This window comes from Motacilla alba, chromosome 2 (genome assembly GCF_015832195.1).
Source record: "Motacilla alba alba isolate MOTALB_02 chromosome 2, Motacilla_alba_V1.0_pri, whole genome shotgun sequence".
Taxonomy (NCBI): domain Eukaryota; kingdom Metazoa; phylum Chordata; class Aves; order Passeriformes; family Motacillidae; genus Motacilla; species Motacilla alba.
Window position 1 is genome coordinate 151,350,151 of NC_052017.1, and position 24,599 is coordinate 151,374,749.

General features: G+C 46.4%; 1 protein-coding gene across 2 annotated transcripts; it reads right to left on the reverse strand.

Moving 5' to 3' along the window:
• Window positions 1-4,089: 4,089 nt before the first annotated feature.
• On the reverse strand, window positions 4,090-24,316 carry LOC119698217 (cysteine and histidine-rich protein 1-like). Of its 2 annotated transcripts, XM_038129883.1 has the most exons (5): window positions 23,961-24,316; window positions 12,596-12,739; window positions 11,936-12,030; window positions 10,189-10,400; window positions 4,090-4,517 (listed from the first exon to the last, which is right to left on the reverse strand). In XM_038129883.1, the coding sequence occupies exons 1-5, from the start codon at window positions 24,276-24,278 to the stop codon at window positions 4,126-4,128; spliced, it is 1,161 nt and encodes a 386-aa protein (XP_037985811.1). In that variant the 5' UTR covers window positions 24,279-24,316; the 3' UTR covers window positions 4,090-4,125. The 2 variants fall into 2 exon arrangements, with proteins under 2 accessions (XP_037985811.1, XP_037985813.1); XM_038129885.1 differs by lacking the exon at window positions 11,936-12,030 and having other exon boundaries at window positions 12,501-12,739.
• Window positions 24,317-24,599: the final 283 nt, after the last annotated feature.

The following is a 24,599-nucleotide window of genomic DNA, read 5'->3' on the forward strand; positions in this document are numbered from 1 at the left end:
CCTAACTTTGATGGTTTCAAACCATTTTTGGTGGGTTTAGGCCAATTTTTGATGGTTTCAACGAATCTTCGATGGTTTCAAGTCCTTTCCCTTGGGTTTACACCAATTTTTGACATTTCAGAGCCATTTTTGGTGAGTTTAGGTTCATTTTTGATGTTTCACGACCTTTCTGTTGCGTTTTGTCCATTTTTTGATGGTTTCAAACCGTTTTCGGTGCTTTCAACCAATTTTGATGGTTTCAAGATCTTCCTGTTGAGTTTGGACCTAATTTTGGTGGTTTCAAACCATTTTTGGTGGGTTTCAACCAATTTTTGATGGTTTCAAGACTGTTCCATTGGGATTCCACCAATTTTTGGTGGTTTCAAACCAATTTTTGACGGTTTGAGACCTCTCCCTTGGGTTTGGAAGAAACTCTGGGGGCTTCGCGCCAATTTTGGTGGTTTTAGAACAATTCTTGATGTTTTCAAGACATTTCTGTTGACTTTTGACCATTTTTGGGTGGTTTCAAACCATTTTTTGGTGCTTTCAACCAATTTTTGATGGTTTCAAGACCTTTCTGTTGGATTTGGACCGAATTTTGGTGGTTTCAAACCATTTTGGGTGGTTTCAACCAATTTTTGATGGTTTCAAGACCCTTCTGTTGGGTTTGGACCAATTTTTGGTGGTTTCAAACCATTTTTGGTGGGTCCAAGACCTTTCTGTCGGGTGTGGAAGAAACTGTGGGGGTTTCACCACCACTTTCATGGTTTTAGGAGAATTCTTGATTTTTTCCCACACCGTTCCGTTGAGTTTTGACCATTTTTCATGGTTTCCAACCATTTTTGATGCTTTCCACCCTTTTTTGATGGTTTCAAGACCTTTCCGTTGGGGTTACGCCAACTTCTGCCATTTCAAGCCGATTTTGGTGGGTTTAGGCCAACTTTTGGTGGTTTCAAGTCAATTTTTGATGCTTTTAAGACCTTTCTGTTGGGTATGGACCAAATTGTGGTGGTTTCAAACCATTTTTGGTGGGTTTCGGCCAATTTTTGATGGTTTCAAGACTGTTCCATTGGGATTCCACCAATTTTTGGTGGTTTCAAACCAATTTTTGACGGTTTGAGACCTCTCCCTTGGGTTTGGAAGAAACTCTGGGGGCTTCGCGCCAATTTTGGTGGTTTTAGAACAATTCTTGATGTTTTCAAGACATTTCTGTTGACTTTTGACCATTTTTGGATGGTTTCAAACCATTTTTTGGTGGTTTCAACCAATTTTTGATGGTTTCAAGACCTTTCCATTGGATTTGGACCAAATTTTGGTGGTTTCAACCAATTTTTGATGGTTTCAAGACCCTTCTGTTGGGTTTGGACCGAATTTTGGTGGTTTCAAACCATTTTTGGTGGGTTTCGGCCAATTTTTGATGGTTTCAAGACTGTTCCATTGGGATTCCACCAATTTTTGGTGGTTTCAAGACCTTCCTGTTGGGTTTGGAAGACATTTTGGGAGTTTCACCCCCATTTTTGTGATTTCAGGACAATTTTTGACGTTTTCACGACCTTTCTGTTGAGTTTTGACCCTTTTTGATGGTTTCAAACAGTTTTTGGTGGTTTCAACCAATTTTTGATGGTTTCAAGACTGTTCCATTGGGATTCCAACAATTTTTGGTGGTTTCAAGACCTTCCTGTTGGGTTTACACCAACTTTCGGCATTTTCAAGCCATTTTTGGTGGGTTTCGGCCAATTTTTGATGGTTTCAAGACCTTTCCACTGGGCTTACACCAATTTTGGTGTTCTCAAACCATTGTTGGTGGGTTCAAGACCTTTCTGTTGGGTTTGGAAAAAATTTTGGAGGTTTCACGCTGATTTTCCTGGTTTTAGGAAAAATTTTGATAGCTTAAAGATCTTTCTGTTGAGTTTTGACCTTTTTTTGACGCTCTTCAACCATTTTTGGTGGCTTCAACCAATTTTTGACGGTTTCAAGACCCTTCCGTTGGGTTTGGACTAACCTTTGGTGGCTTCAAGCAGATCTTGGGAGATTTTATCAATTTCCGACGGTTTCAAACCATTTTTTTGGCGGTTTCAAGACCTTTCCATTGAGTTAACCCCGACTTTTGGTGGCTTTCACCCATTTTTGATCCTTTCAAGCCGGTTTTTAGTGCTTTCGAGCCAATTTTTGTCGGTTTCAACCAACTTTCAATGGTTTCCAGACTTTCCGGTTGCTTTCCCCCCATTTTTTAGGACTTTCAAGCCGATTTTTGCCACTTTCAAGCCAATTCTTGAGGATTTCAAGACATTCCTCTTGGTTCCTCATCAATTTTTGGGTTTTTTTCAGTTTTTCCCCCCTTTCCATCAATTTTTTCCCCTTTCAAGACGATTTTTGACGGTTTCAAGACCTTCTCTTGGTTCCCCACCGGTTTTTGTCGCTTCCCCACCAATTTTTGTCTCTTTCAAGCCATCTTCTGACAGCCTCCACCCATTTCTGCCACCTCCAAACCATTTTTTGATGATTCCAAGCCAATTCCATTGGTTACCCACCAGTTTTAACGACTCTCAACCACTTCTGGATGGTTTCAAACCAACTTTTGATGGTTTCAAACCAACTTTTGGTGAGCTCAAGCTGATTTTGTTGGGTTTGGATGAATTTTTGAAGGTTTCAAGCCAAATTGTGGTGGTTTCAAGACCTTTCTGTTGGGTTTCAACCGCTTTTTGATGCTTTCAGACCAACTTTCGATGGTTTCCAGATATTTTCATTGATTTTTCGCCATTTTTTGGTGCTCTCAAGCCAATTTTTACGCGTTCAAGACCTTTCTGTTTAGTTTGGGCCAATTTTTGATGGTTTCACCCATTTTTGATGGTTTTGAGACCTTCCTGTTGACTTTCAACCAAGTTTTGGTGGTTTCAAACCGATTTTGGCGGTTTCAAACTATTTTTGATGGTTTCCCCCATTTTTGGACCATTTCACCCCATTTTTTTTGTGGTTTCAACCCTATTCCATCGATTTTCTACACATTTTGGACGGTTTCAAACCAATTTTGGTGGTTTCAAGCCCTTTCTTTCAGGTTTAGACCAATTTCTGGTGGTTTCAACCCACTTTTAACCCAATTTTACCACTTCAAAGCCATTTTTGATGGTTCTAAGCCAATTCCATTTGCTTGCCACCAACTTCCGTCACTTCCAACCCCTTTTTGTCCCTTTCAACCCAACTTTGATGGTTTCAAGCCAAGCTTTGATGGGTCCAAGCCCTTTCTGTCGTGTCTTGACCGATTCCTGATGGTTTCACCCGTTTTTTGATCATTTCAAGACCTTTCTCTTGGGTTTCGACCGATTTTTGATGGTTTCAACCCATTTTTGTCGCTCCCAACCCATTCTTTGATGGTTCCAAGCCAATTCCATTTCCTCACCACCAACTTTTGTCACTTCCAACCCATTTTTGTCGCTTCCAAGCCATTTTTGATGGTTCCAAGCCAATTCCATTCCCTCACCACCAACTTTTGTCACTTTCAACCCATTTTTGATGGTTCCAAGCCAATTCCATTTCCTCACCACCAACTTTTGTCTACTCAAACCCATTTTTGTGGCTTCCAACCCATTCTTTGATGGTTCCAAGCCAATTCCATTTCCTCACCACCAACTTTTGTCACTTCCAACCCATTTTTGTGGCTTCCAACCCATTTTTTGATGGTTCCGAGACAAATCCATTCGCTCACCACCAACTTTTGTCACTTCCAACCCATTTTTGTCGCTTCCAACCCATTTTTGTGGCTTCCAACCCATTTTTGACGGTTCCAAGCCAATTCCATTCGCGCACCACCAACTTTTGTCACTTTCCCACCAATTTTTGTCACTTCCAACCCATTTTTGTCGCTTCCAACCCATTTTTGATGGTTCCAACGCAATTCCATTCGCTCACCACCAACTTTTGCCGCTTTCCCACCGACTTTTGTCGCTTCCGACCCGGTTCTTTCTCTCTTCCGACCCACTTCCACCGCTTCAACGTCGTTTTTAATGCGTCCGACGCCCCGGCAGCCCCGCCAACGCCAGCCACGCCAACTCCGCCGCCGCTAAAACTCCTCGCCTCCTCCTCTCCCCGCCCGCCCCCCCCCAAAGCCCTCCCCCAAAAAAAAAAAAACCCCCCCGAAAAAGTCACGTTTTATTTTTGGATCTGGAATATAAAAAGCCGCAGGTTGATGTTCTTGGCCGCCAGCAGTTTGTTGCACTCCACCGAGTCGACGATGGGCAGCGCCATGTAGTCGGTCTCGTTGCTCTCGTTGCTGAAGACGAAGTGGTAGATGACCGGGTTGATCTTGACGTCGTCGTAGGGCCCCTCGAGGAGCAGGAAGGAGCATTCCATGGGGGAGTTGACCTTGCTCTTGAGGATCAGCTGGAAGCTCAGCGTGCGCTTGCAGGACAGGTTGGGGTTGCGCTCCGAGTCGTTGACGCGCGCCTTCAGCACCCAGGTCTGGTTGAGCACGGTGAGGCGCGGCGTCTCGTAGTACAGCCGCGTGATGAAGTCGTCGGTGCGGTACGGGCGGAACTGCACCTCTGGGAAAGGGGGGGAAAGGCAGAAAGAAATTTGGGATGAGATGGGAAAAGGGTCGGGAAAGGGCAGGAATTGTCACTGAATGCCGACGGATTCGTCAGGGTCTCACAACGTTCCAGGAGTCATCATCAGATCCTACAAGAATTCACCGTTATCCCACAAAATCCCTGGACTTGTCATCAGGTCCTACAAAGGATTCACCATGGATCCCACCAGGATTCACCAGGATCCTAAAAAATTCCTGGAACCGTCACCAGATCCTGACTGGATTCATCAGGATCCTACAAAACTCCCAGGATCATCACCAGATCCTAAACTCCATTCCCCAGGATGCTCCAATGCCGGGATCCCAGTGCATCCCAGTCCAACCCAGTCCATCCCTGTCCAACCCAGTCCATCCCAGTCCTTCCAAGCCCATCCCAGTCCTTCCCAGTCAATCCCAGCGCCCCCAGGTCAGGGATGAAGTCGTCGGTGCGGTACGGGCGGAACTGCACCTCTGGGAAAGGGGGGAAAATGCGGAAAGAAATTTGGGATGAGATGGGAAAAGGGTCGGGAAAGGGCAGGAATTGTCACTGAATGCCGACGGATTCGTCAGGGTCTCACAACGTTCCAGGAGCCATCATCAGATCCTACAAGAATCCACCGTTATCCCACAAAATCCCTGGAATTGTCATCAGGTCCTACAAAGGATTCACCATGGATCCCACCAGGATTCACCAGGATCCTAAAAAATTCCTGGAACCGTCACCAGATCCTGACTGGATTCATCAGGATCCTACAAAATTCCCAGGATCATCACCAGATCCTAAACTCCATTCCCCAGGATGCTCCAAAGCCAGGATCCCAGTGCATCCGAGTCCAACCCAGTCCATCCCAGTCCAACCCAGTCCATCCCAGTCCAACCCTGTCCATCCCAGACCAATCCCAGTCCATCCCAGTCCATCCCTGTCCAACCCAGTCCATCCCAGTCCTTCCAAGTCCATCCCAGTCCATCCCAGTCCAATCCCAGTCCATCCCAGTCCATCCCAGTCCAATCCCAGTCCATCCCAGTCCATCCCAGTCCATCCCAGTCCAATCCCAGTCCATCCCAGTCCATCCCAGTCCACCCCAGCACCCCCAGGTCAGGGATGGAGCCGTCGGTGCGGTACGGGCGGAACTGCACCTCTGGGAAAGGGGGGAAAAGGCGGAAAAAAATTTGGGATGAGATGGGAAAAGGGTCGGGAAAGGGCAAGAATTGTCACTGAATCCTGACAGATTCGTCAGGGTCTCACAACATTCCAGGAGTCACCACCAGATCCTACAAGAATCCACCGTTATCCCACAAAATCCCTGGAATTGTCATCAGGTCCTACAAAGGATTCACCATGGATCCCACCAGGATTGACCAGGATCCTAAAAAACTCCTGGAACCATCACCAGATCCCAACCTGGATTCATGATTATCCCACAAAACTCCCAGGATCATCACCAGATCCTAAACTCCATTCCCCAGGATGCTCCAAAGCCGGGATCCCAGTGCATCCCAGTCCATCCCAGTGCATCCCAGTCCCATCCCAGTCCTTCCCAGTCCATCCCAGTCCAATCTCAGTCCATCCCAGTCCATCCCAGTCCTTCCCAGTCCAATCCCAGTCCATCCGAGTCTATCCCAGTCCATCCCAGTACATCCCAATCCATCCCAGTCCATCCCAGTCCATCCCAATCAATCCCAGTCCCATCCCAGTCCATCCCAGTCCTTCCCATCCATCCCAGTCCATCCCAGTCCATCCCAGTCCATCCCAGTCTATCCCAGTCCTATCCCACTCCATCCCAGTCTCATCCCACTCTATCCCATTCCCATCCCAGTCCTTCCCAGTCTATCCCAGTCCTTCCCAGTCCATCCCAGACCATCCCAGTCCTTCCCAGTCCATCCCAGTCCTATCCCAGTCAATCCCACTCCCATCCCAGTCCATCCCAGTCCAATCCCAGTCCATCCCAGTCCAACCCAGTCCTATCCCAGTCCATCCCAGTCCATCCCAGTCCTTCCCAGTCAATCCCAGTCCATCCCACTCTATCCCATTCCCATCCCAGTCCATCCTAGTCCATCCCAGTCCATCCCAGTCCATCCCAGTTCATCCCAGTTCATCCCAGTCTCATCCCAGTCCCATCCCAGTCCATCCCAGTCAATCCCAGTCCAACCCAGTTTCATCCCAGTCCATCCCAGTCCATCCCAGTCTCATCAAACCGGCATCATCTACATCCTAAAAAAATTCCAAATTTCTCATCAGATTTCGGGGAATCCCAGGAATTCCAGGCTGTCCTATACCAGAGTATCCAATTTTCTGGAAGCTGAGCAGGCTGAAGAAACTTTTGGAAAACCATCAGAAAAGCCCAAAAAAACCTTTGGAAAATCCTGGAAAACCCTGAAAACCCTTGGAGAACCCCATAAACACTTCAGGAAACCCCCAAAAAAAGCTTTGGAAAATCCCAGAAATTTTGGGAATGTTTGGGAATTCTGGGGAATTCCCATACTGGTCTTCTCGAGGCTGAGCAGGCTGAAGAAACTTTTGGAAAACCAACAGACAATCCCAAAAAAAACCTTTGGAAAACTCTGGAAAACCCTTGGAGAACCCCAAAAAACCTTCAGAAAACCACAGAACACCCTAGGAGAACCTCATAAAACCTTCGGAAAACCATGGAAAATCTTGGAAAACCCCATAAAAACTTGGGAAAACCTTCAAAGAACCTTGGGAAACTCCAGGAAAACTCCATAAAAACTTTGGAGAACCTTCTGAAAACCACGGAAAACCCTTGGAAAACCCCAGAAAAACTTTGGAGAGCCTTCTGAAAACCATGGAGAACCTTCTGAAAACCCCAGAAAACCTTGGAAAACCCCATAAAAACTTGGGGAAACCTGAAAACCCTTGGAAAACACCATAAAACTTTTGGGAAAGCTTGGAAAACCCCATGAAAACTTTGGAGAACCTTCAGAAAACCATGGAGAACCTTCTCAAAACACCGGAAAACCTTCTCAAAACCCCACAGAACCTTCACAAAACATCATAAATTTTGTGGAATTTTGCGGAATTTTTGGGAATTTTTGGGAGTTTTGGGGGATATCCGTACTGGTGTACCCGATCTTCTCGAAGCTGAGCAGGCTGAAGATGCTGTTGTAGAGCTGCATTTCCTTTCTTGGAAAACCCCAGAAAAACCTGGGAAAATCTTCTGAAAACCATGGACCCTTGGAAAACCCCAGAAAATCTTGGGAAAATCTTGGAAAACCCCATGAAAACTTTGGAGAACCTTCAGTAAACCCCAGAAAACCTTCTGAAAACACCAGAAAACCTTCAGGAAACCCCAGAAAACCTTCAGGAAACCCCAGAAAACCTTGGAAAACCCCAGAAAAACTTGGGAAAACCTTCTGAAAACCCTGGAAAACCCTTGGAAAACCCCAGAAAACCTTGGGAAAAGCTTGGAAAACCCCGTAAAAACCATGGAGAACCTTCAGAAAACCATGGAGAACCTTCAGGAAACCCCGGAAAACCTTCAGGAAACCCCAGAGAACCTTCACAAAACCTCATAAATGTTGTGGAATTTTGCGGAATTTTTGGGAATTTTGGGAGTTTTGGGGGATATCCGTACCGGTGTACCCGATCTTCTCGAAGCTGAGCAGGCTGAAGATGCAGTTGCAGAGCTGCATCTCCATTCTTGAAAAACCCCAGAAAACCTTCGAAAACCCATAAAAACTTGGGAAAACCTTCTGAAAACCCTGGAAAACCCGTAAAACTTTTGGGAAAGCTTGGAAAACCCCATGAAAACTTTGGAGAACCTTCAGAAAACCATGGAGAACCTTCAGGAAACCCCGGAAAACCTTCAGGAAACCCCAGAGAACCTTCACAAAACCTCATAAATGTTGTGGAATTTTGCGGAATTTTTGGGAATTTTGGGAGTTTTGGGGGATATCCGTACCGGTGTACCCGATCTTCTCGAAGCTGAGCAGGCTGAAGATGCAGTTGCAGAGCTGCATCTCCATTCTTGAAAAACCCCAGAAAACCTTCGAAAACCCATAAAAACTTGGGAAAACCTTCTGAAAACCCTGGAAAACCCGTAAAACTTTTGGGAAAGCTTGGAAAACCCCATGAAAACTTTGGAGAACCTTCTGAAAACCATGGAGAACCTTCAGAAAACCATGGAGAACCTTCAGGAAACCCCAGAAAACCTTCAGGAAACCCCAGAGAACCTTCACAAAACATCATAAACGTTGTGGAATTTTGCGGAATTTTTGGGAATTTTGGGAGTTTTGGGGGATATCCGTACCAGTGTACCCGATCTTCTCGAAGCTGAGCAGGCTGAAGATGCAGTTGCAGAGCTGCATCTCCATTCTTGAAAAACCCCAGAAAACCTTCGAAAACCCATAAAAACCTTAGGAAAACCTTCTGAAAACCCTGGAAAACTCTTGCAGAACCCCAGAAAACCTTTGGAAAACCATGGAAAATCTTGGAAAACCCCATAAAAACTTTGGAGAACCTTCTGAAAACCATGGAGAACCTTCAGAAAACCATGGAGAACCTTCAGGAAACCCCGGAAAACCTTCAGGAAACCCCAGAGAACCTTCACAAAACCTCATAAACTCTGTGGAATTTTGCGGAATTTTTGGGGATTTTGGGAGTTTTGGGGGATATCCGTACCGGTGTAGCCGATCTTCTCGAAGCTGAGCAGGCTGAAGATGCTGTTGTAGAGCTGCATCTCCTTTCTTGGAAAACCCCAGAAAAACCTGGGAAAACCTTCTGAAAACCATGGAAAACCCTTGGAAAACCCCAGAAAATCTTGGGAAAATCTTGGAAAACCCCATGAAAACTTTGGAGAACCTTCTGAAAACCATGGAGAACCTTCAGGAAACCATGGAGAACCTTCAGTAAACCCCAGAAAACCTTCTGAAAACACCAGAGAACCTTCACAAAACCTCATAAACTCTGTGGAATTTTGCGGAATTTTTGGGAATTTTGTGAGTTTTGGGGGATATCCGTACCGGTGTAGCCGATCTTCTCGAAGCTGAGCAGGCTGAAGATGCTGTTGTAGAGCTGCATCTCCTTTCTTGGAAAACCCCAGAAAAACCTGGGAAAACCTTCTGAAAACCATGGAAAACCCTTGGAAAACCCCAGAAAATCTTGGGAAAATCTTGGAAAACCCCATGAAAACTTTGGAGAACCTTCTGAAAACCATGGAGAACCTTCAGGAAACCATGGAGAACCTTCAGTAAACCCCAGAAAACCTTCTGAAAACACCAGAGAACCTTCACAAAACCTCATAAACTCTGTGGAATTTTGCGGAATTTTTGGGAATTTTGTGAGTTTTGGGGGATATCCGTACCGGTGTAGCCGATCTTCTCGAAGCTGAGCAGGCTGAAGATGCTGTTGTAGAGCTGCATCTCCTTTCTTGGAAAACCCCAGAAAACCTTCGAAAACCCATAAAAACTTGGGAAAACCTTCTGAAAACCCTGGAAAACCCGTAAAACTTTTGGGAAATCTTGGAAAACCCCATGAAAACTTTGGAGAACCTTCAGAAAACCATGGAGAACCTTCAGGAAACCCCGGAAAACCTTCAGGAAACCCCAGAGAACCTTCACAAAACCTCATAAACTCTGTGGAATGTTGCGGAATTTTTGGGGATTTTGGGAGTTTTGGGGGATATCCGTACCGGTGTACCCGATCTTCTCGAAGCTGAGCAGGCTGAAGATGCTGTTGTAGAGCTGCATCTCCTTCTTGCGCGTTTGGTCCATCTCGTCCAGGATGTCCATCAGCTCGTTGCCCGTCTTGGTGGGGTGCGAGCACTCGGCCTCGTGCACCGAGAGCTCGTGGAAGGGGCCCTGCCAGGGGCAGCCGATGCGCTTGTACTTGCACTGCGTCACCCTGCGCCGAGAGACACCGGACGCGTCGGCATTCCCGGGAACGTTCCGGGACATTTGGGATATTCGGGATATTTGGGAATATGTCGCGGTATTTGGGATATTCGGGATATTCGGGATATTTGGGAATATGTCGTGGTATTTGGGAATGGTCGGCGGCGTTCTGGGGAAAGCTGGGAGGAACAAGGGGGAGCGGAGTGGGAAAATCGGGATAAAAATGGGAAATCCAAGAGGGAAAATTGGGATAAAAATGGGAAAAAAGGGGGGAATTTGGGATAAAAATGGAAAATCAGAGAGGGAAAAATGGGGAATAAAAAGAGGAAAATTGGGATAAAAATGGGGAATAAAGAGTGGGAAATTGGGATAAAAATGGGAGTAAAGAGTGGAAAAATTGGGATAAAAATGGGAAATCAGCGAGGGAAATTTGGGAGAGAAATGGAAAATCAGAGAGGGAAAATTGGGATAAAAATGGAAATAAAGAGTGGGAAAATTGGGATGAAAATGGGAAATCAGAGAGGGAAAATTGGGATAAAAATGGGAAATGAGAGTGGGAAATTGGGATAAAAATGGAGAATCCCAAAAAATTCCCACCAATCCCTCACTGGTCCTCCCACTCCTGCTGCTGCTGCTCCAAGAAAGATCTCAAGGACTTTGAGGTGTCCCACCATCCCAAAACCACCAAAAACCACCCCAAAAACACAAAAAACCAACCAAGAACCCCAAAAAGTACCAAAAAATCCCAAAAGTCCTTCTCCTATCCTGGCACTCCTCCTTCTGGTGGCGTTCCAAAGATCTCAAGAACTTTGAGGTGTCAAACCATCCCAAAACCATCAAAAACCACCCCAAAACCACCAAAAAATCCCAAAGAAATCCCAAAAATTCACCCAAAAAGCTTTTCCTATCCTGCCACACCTCCGTCTGGTGGGGGTCCAAAGATCTCAAGAACTTTGAGGTGTCCCACCATCCCAAAACCACCAAAAACCACCCAAAAACCACCAAAAACTGCCCCAAAACTGTCAAAAAACATCCCAGGACCCCAAAAAAATCCCCAAAAATCTCATCCAGGACCATTCCCATCCATCTCCCATTCTGACATTTCTCCTTCTGGTGCTGCTCCAAGAAGGATCTCGAGAACCTTTGAGGTGTCCCACCATCCCAAAACCATCAAATACCACCCCAAAACAACAAAAATTCCCAAAAGAATCCCAAAATTCCTCCTTCTATCCTGACACTTCTTCTGATGGTCCTGTAACAAAGACCTCAAGAACTTTGAGGAGTCCCACCATCCCAAAACCACCAAAAACCCACTTCGAAACCCCAAAGAGTTCCAACAAAATCCCAAAAGTCCTTCTCCTATCTTCCACTTGTCCTTCTGGTAGCGTTCCAAAAAGGATCTCAAGAACTTTGAGGTGTCCCACCATCCCAAAACCACCAAAAAACACCTGGAAACCACCAAAAACCGCCCCAAAACCATCAAAAACCATCCCAGGACCCCAAAAAATTTCCAAAAAATCCCAAAAAATCCCCGCAGTGCCCGACCTGTCCTGGCACTCCTCCTTCTGGTGGCGCTCGAGCAGGGAGCGGGGGAACTGGCGGGCGCAGAAGCCGCACTCGGCCGGCAGCTCGCTGACCGCCTTCTCCACGGCCACGCCCCACCGGCACCAAACCGGCCCCAAATCCCACGGAGCCACCCCAAAATCCCAAAAGACCGGCCAGGATTCCCAAAATCCATCCCAAATCCCACGCAGATCACTGCCGGCCTTCTGCCATCCTCCCACTCCTTCTGCTGCTGCTCCAAGGAAGATCTCAAGATCTTGGAGGCGTCCAACCATCCCGAAACCACCAAAAACCACCCCACAACTCCAAAAGAATTCCCATAAATCACCAAAAATCCCATCCAGGACCATTCCCATCCATCTCTCATCCTGACACTTCTTCTGGTGCTGCTCTTAGAAAGATCTCAAGAACTTTGAGGTGTCCCACCATCCCAAAACCACCAAAAACCACCCCGAAACCACCAAAAACCGCCCCAAAACCATCAAAAACCATCCCAGGACCCCAAAAAATTTCCAAAAAATCCCAAAAAATCCCCGAAGTGCCCGACCTGTCCTGGCACTCCTCCTTCTGGTGGCGCTCGAGCAGGGAGCGGGGGAACTGGCGGGCGCAGAAGCCGCACTCGGCCGGCAGCTCGCTGACCGCCTTCTCCACGGCCAGGTTGCGGCAGCAGAGGCTCTTGGAGATCTCGCAGCGGCAGTTGGGGCACGTGGCCTGCTCCTCCTTGAGCCGCGAGTCGGCCAGCAGGTGGATGAAGCACCCCGCGCACATCAGGTGCCCGTTGGTGCACTGGGAAAGGGGCGGGAAGAAAAAAAACGGGAATTTTTCGGGGATTCGGTCCCGTCGGAATACGCGGTTGGGTCGGCGCGAGGGAAACTGAGGCACGGGGTGCTCGCGGCGATGGTGGAACTCAAAAAGCCCCATGGAGTTGCTCCATTCTGGCACTCCAAGGGTTAATTATTCTGGGAATTATCCTGATATTGATCACTAATTTTTTCCTAATATCCTGCAATTGATCCCAAATATTTCTCCCGAAAATTCCGAACCGATCCCTGTTTTTCCATCTTATTTATTAACAATTTTTCCTATTATTGATCCCGAATATTCCAAATTTATCCTCATTTACGCACCTGACTTCTCCCCAATTTCCCATATTCCCATTGGAATTCCTCATTGATTCCCAATTCCCCATTGATCCCCAATTCCCATTGATCCCCAATCCCTACTGATCCCCAATTCCCCATTGATCCCCAATTCCCCATTGATCTCCAATTTCCCATTGGAATTCCCCATTGATCCCCAATTCCCCATTGATCCCCAATTCCCATTGGAATTCCCCATTGATCCCCAATTCCCATTGGAATTCCCCATTGATCCCCAATTCCCCACTGATTCCCAATTCCCCATTGGAATTCCCCATTGATCCCCAATTCCCATTGGAATTCCCCATTGATCCCCAATTCCCCACTGATTCCCAATTCCCCATTGGAATTCCCCATTGATCCCCAATTCCCATTGATCCCCAATTCCCCATTGGAATTCCCCACTGATTCCCAATTCCCATTGGAATTCCCCATTGATTCCCAATTCCCAATTGGAATTCCCCATTGATCCCCAATTCCCCATTGATCCCCCATTCCCAATTGGAATTCCCCATTGATCCCCAATTCCCACTGGCATTCCCCACTGATCCCCAATCCCCATTGATCCCCAATTCCCATTGGAATTCCCCATTGATCCCCAATTCCCATTGGAATTCCCCATTGATCCCGAATTCCCATTGGAATTCCCCACTGATCCCCAATTCCCACTGGAATTCCCCATTGGAAATCCCCATTGATCCTCAATTCCCCATTGATTCCCAATTCCCCATTGGTGCAATGGGAAATAAAAAAAAAAAAAAAAAACGGGAATTTTTGGGAATTTGGTCCCGTCGGAATTCGCGGTCGGGTCGGTGGGAGGGAAACTGAGGCACAGGGTGCTCGTGGCGATGGTGGAACTCAAAAACCCCCGTGGAGTTGCTCCATTCTGGCACTCGAAGGGTTAATTATTCTGGGAATTATCCTGATATTTATCGCTAATTTTTTCCTAATAGCCCTGCAATTAATCCCAAATATTTCTCCCTAATATTCCCAATTTATCTGCATTTTCCACCCTTATTTATCAATATTTTTCCCGATTATTAATTCCTAATATTCCTAATTTTCCCTCCTTTTCCTCCCTTATTTATCAATATTTTCCCCAATCATTAATCCCTAATATTCCTAATTTATCCCTACTTTTCCATCTTATTCATCAATATTTTTCCCTATACTTAATCCCTAATGTTCCCAATTTCCCCTCCTTTTCCCACCTTATTTATCAATACTTTCCCCCAATTATTAATCCCTAATATTCCTAATTTTTCCTCATTTCCCTCCATTATTTATCAATACCTTCCCCTATTATTAATCCCTAATATTCCTAATTTTTCCTCATTTCCCTCCATTATTTATCAATACCTTCCCCTATTATTAATCCCTAATATTCCTAATTTTTCCTCCTTTTCCTCCCTTATTTTTCAATATTTTTCTCAATTATTAATCCCTAATATTCCTAATTTATCCCTATTTTTCCATCTTATTTATTAGTATTTTTCCCTATACTTGATCCCTAATATTCCTAATTTTCCCTCCTTTTCCTCCCTTATTTATCAATATTTTCCCCAATTATTAATCCCTAATATTCCTAATTTATCCTCATTTTCCCACCTTATTTATCAATATTTTTCCGGATTATTAATCCCTAATATTCCTAATATTTCCTTCATTTCCCTCCCTTATTTATCAATAACTTCCCCAATTATTAATCCCTAATATTCCCAATTTTTCCTCATTTTCCTCCCTTATCAATATTTTTCCCAATTATTAATCCCTAATATTCCTAATTTTCCCCCATTTTCCTCCCTTATTTATCAATATTTTCCCTATTATTAATCCCTAATATTTCTAATTTTTCCTCATCATCCTCCCTTATTTATCATTATTTCCCCCTATTATTAATCCCTAATATTCCTAATTTATCCTCATTTTCTCACCTTATTTATCAATATTTTCCCCCATTATTAATCCCTAATATTCCAAATTTTTCACCCTTTCCCTCCCTTATTTATCAATATTTTCCCCAATTATTAATCCCTAATATTCCTAATTTATCCCTATTTTTCCATCTTATTCATCAATATTTTTCCCTATACTTAATCCCTAATATTCCCAATTTCCCCTCCTTTTCCCACCTTATTTATCAATACTTTCCCCCAATTATTAATCCCTAATATTCCTAATTTTTCCTCCTTTTCCTCACTTATTTTTCAATATTTTTCTCAATTATTAATCCCTAATATTCCCAATTTATCCTTATTTTTCCATCCTATTTATTAATATTTTTCCCGATTATTAATCCCTATTATTCCTAATATTTCCCTCATTTTCCGCCCCTATTTATCAATATTTTCCCCAATTATTAATCCCTAATATTTCTAATTTATCCTCATTTTCCTCCCTTATTTATCAATATTTTTCCCAATTATTAATCCCTAATATTCCTAATTTATCCCTATTTTTCCATCTTATTTATCAATATTTTCCCCAATTATTAATCCCTAATATTCCTAATTTTCCCTACTTTTCCCTCCCTTATTTATCAATATTTTTCCAATTATTAATCCCTAATATTCCTAATTTTCCCCTCATTTCCCCCCCTTATTCATCAATATTATCCCCCTATTATTAATCCCTAATATTCCTAATTTCCCCCCCTTATTTCCCCCCAGTTTCCCATTCAATCATCGAATTAATCAATCAATTAATCAATTAAATAATCAATTAAAGGAATATTTAAATAATCAATCAATTAACCAATTTATTTGATCTCATCCTGGCATTAATTAAGCCCAGATTTAATTAATCCCAGATTTATTTCCTCAATCAATCCCTAAACTAATCAGATAATTAACCAGTTAATTAATCAATCTATTAATCAATCAGGAAATTAATCAATTATTTAATCAATTAAACAATCAATCAATTAATCAATTCATTGACTCCCATCCTGGCATTAATTAACCTGTGATTTAATTAATCCCATTTTTAATTAATCCCAGAATTATTTCATCAATCAATCCCTGAATTAATCAATTAATTAATCAATTAATTAATCACTTAACTGGATCCCATCCTGGCATTAATTAACCCCAGATTTAATTAATCCCAGATTTAATTCCTCAATCAACCCCGAATAATCAATTAATTAATCAATCTATTATTCAATCAATCAATTAATCAATCTATCAATTAATCAATTCGGTGGATGCCATCCTGGCATTAATTAACCCATTATTTAATTAATCCCAGATTTAATTAATCCCTCAATCAATTCCGGAATTAATCAATCAATTAATCAATCAATTAATCAATTCATTGGATCCCATCCTGGCATTAATTAACCCATGATTTAATTAATCGCAGATTTATTTAATCTATCAATCAATCACAGAATAAAATGATTAACCAATTATTAATCAATTAATTAATCAATTAAATAATCAACCAATTAATCAGTAAATTGGATCCCATCCTGGCATTCATTAACCCCACATTTAATTAATCCCAGATCTAATTAACCAATTAATCACTCCATCATCCAATTAAATAATCAATCAATTAATCAGTTAATTGCATCCCAACATGTGATTAATTAACCGCAGATTTAATTAATCCCAGAATTAATGACTCAATCCCTGAATCAATCAATCAATTAAATAATCAACCAATTAGTCAGTTAATTGGATCCCATCCTTGGATTAATTAACCCCAGGTGTAACTAATCAATTAATCCCTCAATCAATTCCTGAATCAATCAATCAATCAATTAATCAATTAAATAATCAATCAGTTAATTGGATCCCATTCTGGGATTAATTAACCTGAGATTTATTTAATTCCAGAATTAATTAATCAATAAATCAATTAATCAATCAATTAAATGATCAAATCATTAATCAATTCATTAAATTCCACCCTTGGATTAATTAACACCAGATTTAATTAATCCCACAATTAATCCCTCAATCAATTCCTGAATTAATCAATTAATTATTCAATCAATCAATCAATTAATCAATCGGTTATTGGATCCCATGCTAGGATTAATAAATCCCAGATTTAATTAATCTCAGATTTAATTAATCCCAGAATTATTTCACCAATTAATCCCTGGATTAATCATTTAATTAATCAATCAATGAATAACCAATTAATTGGATCCCATGCTTGGATTAATTAATCCAACATTTGATCATTCCCAGAATTAATTCAATCAATTAATCCCTGAATTAATCAATTAATTAATCAATCAACTAATTAATCAATCAACAACCAATTAATTAGCTTCTATCCTGAAATTCATTAACTCCAGATTTATTAACCCCAGATTTAATTTATCAATCAATCCCTAAATTATTCAATTAATTAATCAATAGTTCAACTAATTAATCAATCAATCAATCAATTAATCAATCAATAACCAATTGATTGGATCCCATCCTGGCATTAATTAATCCCAGAATTAATTAATCTCAGATTTCGTTTATCCCATAATTAATTCATCAATCAAACTGTGAATTAATCAATCAATTAGTCAATTAATTAATCCATTAACTAATCAATTCATTAACCAATAAATTGATTGCCATCCTGGCATTAATTATTCCCAGAATTAATTAATCCCAGATTAATTAATCAATATGTCAATTAATTGAACAATTAATTATTCAATCAATTAGTCAATTAATTTATCCATTAATCAATCAATTAACTAATTAATTAATCAATCAATCACCAATCAAGTGGATCCAATCCTGGCATTTTAAAACCCCAGATTTAATTAATCCCAGAATTAATAAATCAACTACTTAATTAACTATTCAATTAATTATTTATTAACACCAGATTTAATGAATCCCAGAATTAATAAATCAATTATTCAATTAATTATTCAATTAATTATGTATTAAACCCAGATTTAATTAATCCCAGAATTAATAAATCAATTAATTATTCAATTCATTATTTATTAAACCCAGATTTAATTAATACCATAATCAATCAATCAATTAATTAATTATTCCATTAATTACTTCTTACACCCCAGATTTAATTAATACCAGAATTAATTAACCAATTAATCAATTAGTTATTCAGTTAATTATTTATTAAACCAGGATTTAATTAATACCAGAATTATTATATCAATTAATCAATTAATTATTCAACTAATTATTTACTATACCAGGATTTAATGAATCCCATAATTAAGCAATCAATCAATTAATTATTCAATTAATTACTTATTAAACCCAGATTTAATTAATCCCAGAATTAATACATCAATTAATCAATTGCCTATTCAAATAATTATTTATTAAACCCATAATTAATTAATCAATTGTTCAATTAATTATTCAATTAATTACTTCTTAACCGCAGATTTAATTAATCCCAGAATGAATAAATCAATTAATTATTCAATTAATTCTTTATTAACCCCAGATTTATTAATGCCAGAATTAATCGATTTATCAATTAATTATCCAATCAATTATTTATTAACCCCAGATTTAATTAATCCCATAAATAATTAATCGATTAATCAATTAATTATTCAATTAACCAAGACATCAATCAATCGCTTCATTGGATCCCATCCTGGCATTAATTAATCCCAGACTTAATTAACCACAGATTTAATTAAACTCAGAATAAATTAATCAATCCCTAAAGTAGTCAATCAATTAATCAAATAATCGATCAATTAATCCGTTAATTAGATCCCATCCTGGGATCAATTAATCCCAGGTTTCAAGAATACCAGAATTAACAAATCAATCAATTCATCAATTAATTACTCAATTAATTAATAAATCAATCCATCAATTCACCAATAATCAATTCATTAGCTCCCATCCTGGCATTAATTAACCCCAGATTTAATTAACCACAGGTTTCATTAAACCCGGGATTAATTAATCAATCCCTGAATTAGCCAATCAATTAATCAAATAATCCATTAATTAATTTGTTAAGTAGATCCCATCCTGGGATATAATCAATCAATTAATCTGCTAATAAGATCCAATCATGGGATATAATCAATCAATCAATCAATCAATCCGTTAATTAGGTCCCATCCTGGGATATAATCAATCAATTAATTTGTTAATTAGGTCCCATCCTGGGATATAATCAATCAATCAATCCGTTAATTAGGTCCCATCCTGGGATATAATCAATCAATCAATCCGTTAATTAGGTCCCATCCTGGGATATAATCAATCAATCAATCCGTTAATTAGGTCCCATCCTGGGATATAATCAATCAATTAAGCCGTTAATTAGGTCCCATCCTGGGATATAATCAATCAATCAATCCGTTAATTAGGTCCCATCCTGGGATATAATCAATCAATCAATCCGTTAATTAGGTCCCATCCTGGGATATAATCAATCAATTAATCCGTTAATTAGATCCCATCCTGGGATATAATCAATCAATTAAGCCGTTAATTAGATCCAATCATGGGATATAATCAATCAATTAATCTCCTAATTAGATCCAATCATGGGATGTAATCAATCAATCAACCCGCTAATTAGATCCAATCATGGGATCAATTAATCCCAGACTTCATGCATACCAGAATTAACAAACCAATCCATTAATTACTCAATTAATTAATAAATCAATTCACCAATAACCAATTCATTCGCTCCAGGCATTAATTAACCCCAGGTTTAATTAACCCCAGAATTAACGAATCCCTCAGCCCTCGCCTGGGTGGCCCAGGGGAGCCCTTGGTGGCCCCAGGCCTCGGTGGCCCCTGGGGGGACTTTGGTGGCCCAGGAGGGCACAGGGACACTCTGGGGGTTTTGGTGGCCCATGAGGGGACTTTGGTAGCCCAGGGGGTGACAAAGGAGGCCTTGGTGGCCCTGGGGGAGCACTTGGTGGCCCCAGGCCTTGGTGGCCCCCGGGGGGACTTTGGTGGCCCAGGAGGGCACAGGGACACTCTGGAGAGGGGTTTGGTGGCCACTTGGAGGGGTTTGGTGGCCCAGGAGGGCACAGGGACCCCCTGGGGGGTTTTGGCGGCCCATGAGGGGAGTTTGGTGGCCCAGCGGGTGACAAAGGAGGCCTTGGTGGCCCTGGGGGAGCACTTGGTGGCCCCAGGCCTTGGTGGCCCCCGGGGGGACTTTGGTGGCCCAGGAGGGCACAGGGACACCCTGCAGGGTTTGGTGGCCACTCTGGGAGGGGTTTGGTGGCCCCTGGGGGGACTTTGGTGGCCCAGGGGGTGACAAAGGGGGGGTTGGTAGCCCAGGGGGTGCACTTGGTGGCCCCTGGCCTTGGTGGCCCTAAGAAGGTTTGGTGGCCACTGGCAGGGGTTTGGTGGCCCTGAGAAGGTTTGGTGGCCCTGGCAGGGGTTTGGTGGCCCACGAGGGGACAAGGAGGGTCTGGGGGCTGCATTTGGTGGCCCCTGGGGAGGTTTTGGTGGCCCAGAGGGAACAAGGCCACCCTGAGGGGACTTTGGTGGCCCCTGGCAGGGGTTTGGTGGCCCTGGGGAGGTTTTGGTGGCCCAGAGGGGGACAAAGAGGCCCCAGGGAGGTTTGGTGGCCCCTGGGGGGGGTTTAGTAGCCCATGAGGGGACAAGGAAGGTCTGCAGGGGGGCTTTGGTGGCTCTGGGGGGGGGGGGGTGTAGTGGCCCTGGGACGCTTTGGTGGCCACATAAAGAGGTTTGGTGGCCCACGAGGGGACAAAGGAGGGGTTGGTAGCCCAGGGGGAGCACTTGGTGGCCCCAGGCCTTGGTGGCCCCTGGCAGGGCTTTGGTGGCCGCCAGGAGGGGACAGGGACACCCTGAGGGACTTTGGTGGCCCCTGGGGGGGCTTTGGTGGCCCAAGGCTTGGGCCTGGGGGGGTTGGTGGCCACTTCAAGGGGTTTGGTGGCCCAGCGGGTGACAAAGGAGGGCTTGGTAGCCCTGGGGGAGCATTTGGTGGCCCCAGGCCTTGGTGGCCCCTGGGGAAACTTTGGTGGCCCAGGAAGGCACAGGGACACTCTGGAGAGGGGTTTGGTGGCCCCTTGGAGGGGTTTGGTGGCCCAGGAGGGGACAGGGCACTCTGGGGGGTTTTGGTGGCCCATGAGGGGACTTTGGTGGCCCAGGGGGTGACAAAGGAGGCCTTGGTGGCCCTGGGGGAGCACTTGGTGGCCCCAGGCCTTGGTGGCCCTGGGGGGGGATTTGGTGGCCCATAGAGGGACTTTGGTGGCCCCAGGAGTGTTTGGTGGCCCATGAAGGGAAAAGGAGAGGTTTGGTGGCCCCTGGGGGAGTTTGGTGGCCCTGGGGGGAGGTTTAGTGGCCCAGGAGGATGTTCGGTGGCCACTTAAAGGGGTTTGGTGGCCCAGGGGGTGACAAAGGAGGCCTTGGTAGCCCAGGGCAAGTATTTGGTGGCCCCAGGCCTTGGTGGACCCTGGAGGGGATTGGTGGCCCCTGGCAGGGGTTTGGTGGCCCATGAGGGATCAAGGAGAGGTTTGGTGGCCCATGGGGGACTTTGGTGGCCCCTGGGATGTTTTGGTGGCCCCTGAGGTAGTTTGGTGGCCCTTGGGGGGGTTTGGTGGCCCCTGGGGGACATTTAGCGGCCCATGAGGGGACAGGGCTAATCTGGGATGTTTTGGTGGCCCTGAGGGGACTTTGGTGGCCCTGGAGCAGGTTTGGTGGCCCACGAGGGGACAAAGGAGGGGTTGGTAGCCCAGGGGGAGCACTTGGTGGCCCCAGGCCTTGGTGGCCCCGGCAGGGCTTTGGTGGCCACCAGGAGGGGACAGGGACACCCTGAGGGACTTTGGTGGCCCCTGGGGGGGCTTTGGTGGCCCAAGGCTTGGGCCTGGGGGGGTTGGTGGCCACTTCAAAGGCTTTGGTGGCCCAGGAGGTGACAATGGAGGGGTTGGTAGCCCCAGGGGAGCATTTGGTAGCCACAGGTCTTGGCGGCCCTGGGAGGGTTTAGTAGCCCCAGGAGGGATTGGTGGCCCTGGGGAGTTTGGTGGCCCAGGGGGTGACAAGGGAGGCCTTGGTAGCCCAGGGGGAGCGTTTGGTAGCCCCAGGCCTTGGTGGCCCCTGGGGGAACTTTGGTGGCCCCAGGAGGGCACAGGGACCTGCTGGGAGGTTTTGGTGGCCCAGCAGGTGACAAAGGAGGCCTTGGTGGCCCAGGAGGAGGATTTGGTGGCCCCAGGCCTTGGTGGCCACTGGCAGAGGTTTGGTGGCCCCCAGGAGGCTTTGGTAGCCCTGGGAAGGTTTGGTGGCCCCAGGAGGAGATTTAGTGGCCCAGGAGGGCACAGGGCCACTCTGAGGGGTTTTGGTGGCCCACGAGGGGACTTTGGTGGCCCAGCGGGTGACAAAGGAGGCCTTGGTGGCCCTGGGGGAGCACTTGGTGGCCCCAGGCCTTGGTGGTCCCTGGCAGGGGTTTGGTGGCCCAGGAGGGCACAGGGCCACCCTGGCAGAGGTTTGGTGGCCCCTGGGGGGTTTTGGTGGCCCACAAGGGGACAGGGCCACCCTGAGGGGTGGCAGTGCCAGCAGGGGGCTGTGACAGGGCCACCAGGGGGGCGTGGCAGTGCCATAAAGGGGGTGGCAGTGCCACAACGGGGGGTGACAGGGCCACAAGAGGGGTGGCAATGCCACCAGGGGGTGTGACAGGGCCACTGGGAGGGAGACAATGCCACAAGAGGGGTGGCAATGCCACCAGGGGGTGTGACAGGGCCACTGGGAGGGAGACAATGCCACAAGAGGGGTGGCAATGCCACCAGGGGGTGTGACAGGGCCACTGGGAGGGAGACAATGCCACAAGAGGGGTGGCAATGCCACCAGGGGGTGTGACAGGGCCACTGGGAGGAGGACAATGCCACCAGAGGAGAGTGACAGTGCCACCAGGGGGGTGACAATGCCACAAGGGGGGGTGACAGGGCCAAAAGGGGTTGTCCCCGTGTCCCCACGGGGTGTCCCAGTGTCCCAAAGGGGGGTGGCAGTGCCACCAGGGGGTGTCCCCAAGGGGGGTGGCGCTGTCCCCATCCCCTCAGGGCCTCTCCCGGTGTCACCAGCACCTGTCCCCCTGTCCCCAAGGGGGTGTCCCTGTCCCCAAAGCGATGTCCCCATGTCCCCAAGGGGTGTCCCTGTCCGCTGGGGGTGTCCCCAAGGGGGTGTCCCTGTCCCCAATCCCCTCACGACCCCTCCCGCTGCCCCCTCAGCCCCGTCCCGGTGCCACCACTGCCTGTCCCCATGTCCCCAAGGGGGTGTCCCTGTCCCCTGACAGTGTCCCTGTCCCCTGGGGGTGTCCCCTGAGAGTGTCCCTGTCCCCTGGGGGTGTCCCCAAGGGGGTGGCGCGGTCCCCAAGGGGATGTCCCTGTCCCCTGAGGGTGTCTCTGTGTCCCCAAGGGGGGGGTCTCCGTGTCCCCAAGGGGGTGGCGCTGGCTCCAAAGCAGTGTCCCTGTCCCCAAGGGGGTGTCCCTGTCCCCTGGGAGTGTCTCCAAGGGGGTGGCGCTGTCCCCAAGGGGGTGTCCCTGTCCCCAATCCCCTCACGACCCCTCCCGCTGCCCCCTCAGCCCTGTCCTGGTGCCACCACCACTGTCCCCATGTCCCCAAGGGGGTGTCCCTGTCCCCTGGGGGTGTCCCCAAGGGGGTGTCACTGTCCCCAAACCCCTCACGACCCCTCCCGCTGCCCCCTCAGCCCCGTCCTGGTGCCACCGCCGCTGTCCCCATGTCCCCAAGGGGGTGTCCCTGTCCCCTGGGAGTGTCCCCAAGGGGATGGCGCTGTCCCCAAAGGGGTGTCCCTGTCCCCAATCCCGTCAGGACCCCTCCCGCCGGCCCCTCAGGCTCTCGCGGTGCCACTCAGCCCCGTCCCGGTGCCACCGCCGCTGTCCCCATGTCCCCAAAGCGCGGCCTCACCTGATAGACGGAAGCCTTGGGCAGGTCGAGGCACACGGTGCAGCAGAGCACGGAGTAGAGGCGCTCCTCCAGCTTCACGCTGCCCGCCGCCCCCTCCGCGCCGCCGCCGCCGCTCCCGGCCGCCCTCAGCCGCTTCTTGGGCGGCGCGTCGGGATCGGCGCCCGCCTCCAACAGCAGCGCCGCCGCTTCTTCCGCGCCGCCGCTTTCGCCGCCCAGAGCGGCCGCGGCCGCGGGACCGGCAGCGGCCGCGGAAGGAGCGGAGGGAGCGGCGGGGCCGCCGCCGGCATCGCGCTCCTCCGGCCCGGACATCGCCGCCATCGCCGCCGCCTCACCCCGCCGCCATCTTGGCCGCCCTCACGGCTTCCCCTCAGGGGTGGAGCCAATTGGAGGGAGGGAGAGGCGGGGCGGGAAAAAGAGGAGCCAATGGGAGGGCGGGAAGGGAGGAGCGAAGGGTGAGGCGGCCAATGGAAAGGCGAGGTCTGGGGTTGGGGGCGGGGACTTCAACGGCAGGGTCGGCAGCTGTCGGTAGAGGGGGCGTGGTTTGGTGACGTCAGTAGCAGTGGACCAATGGGAAGGCGGGAGTAGGGCGAAGGCGGGGTTTGAGGGCGGGGCTTGTGGCGGGAGCGCGCGGGGGGGGCG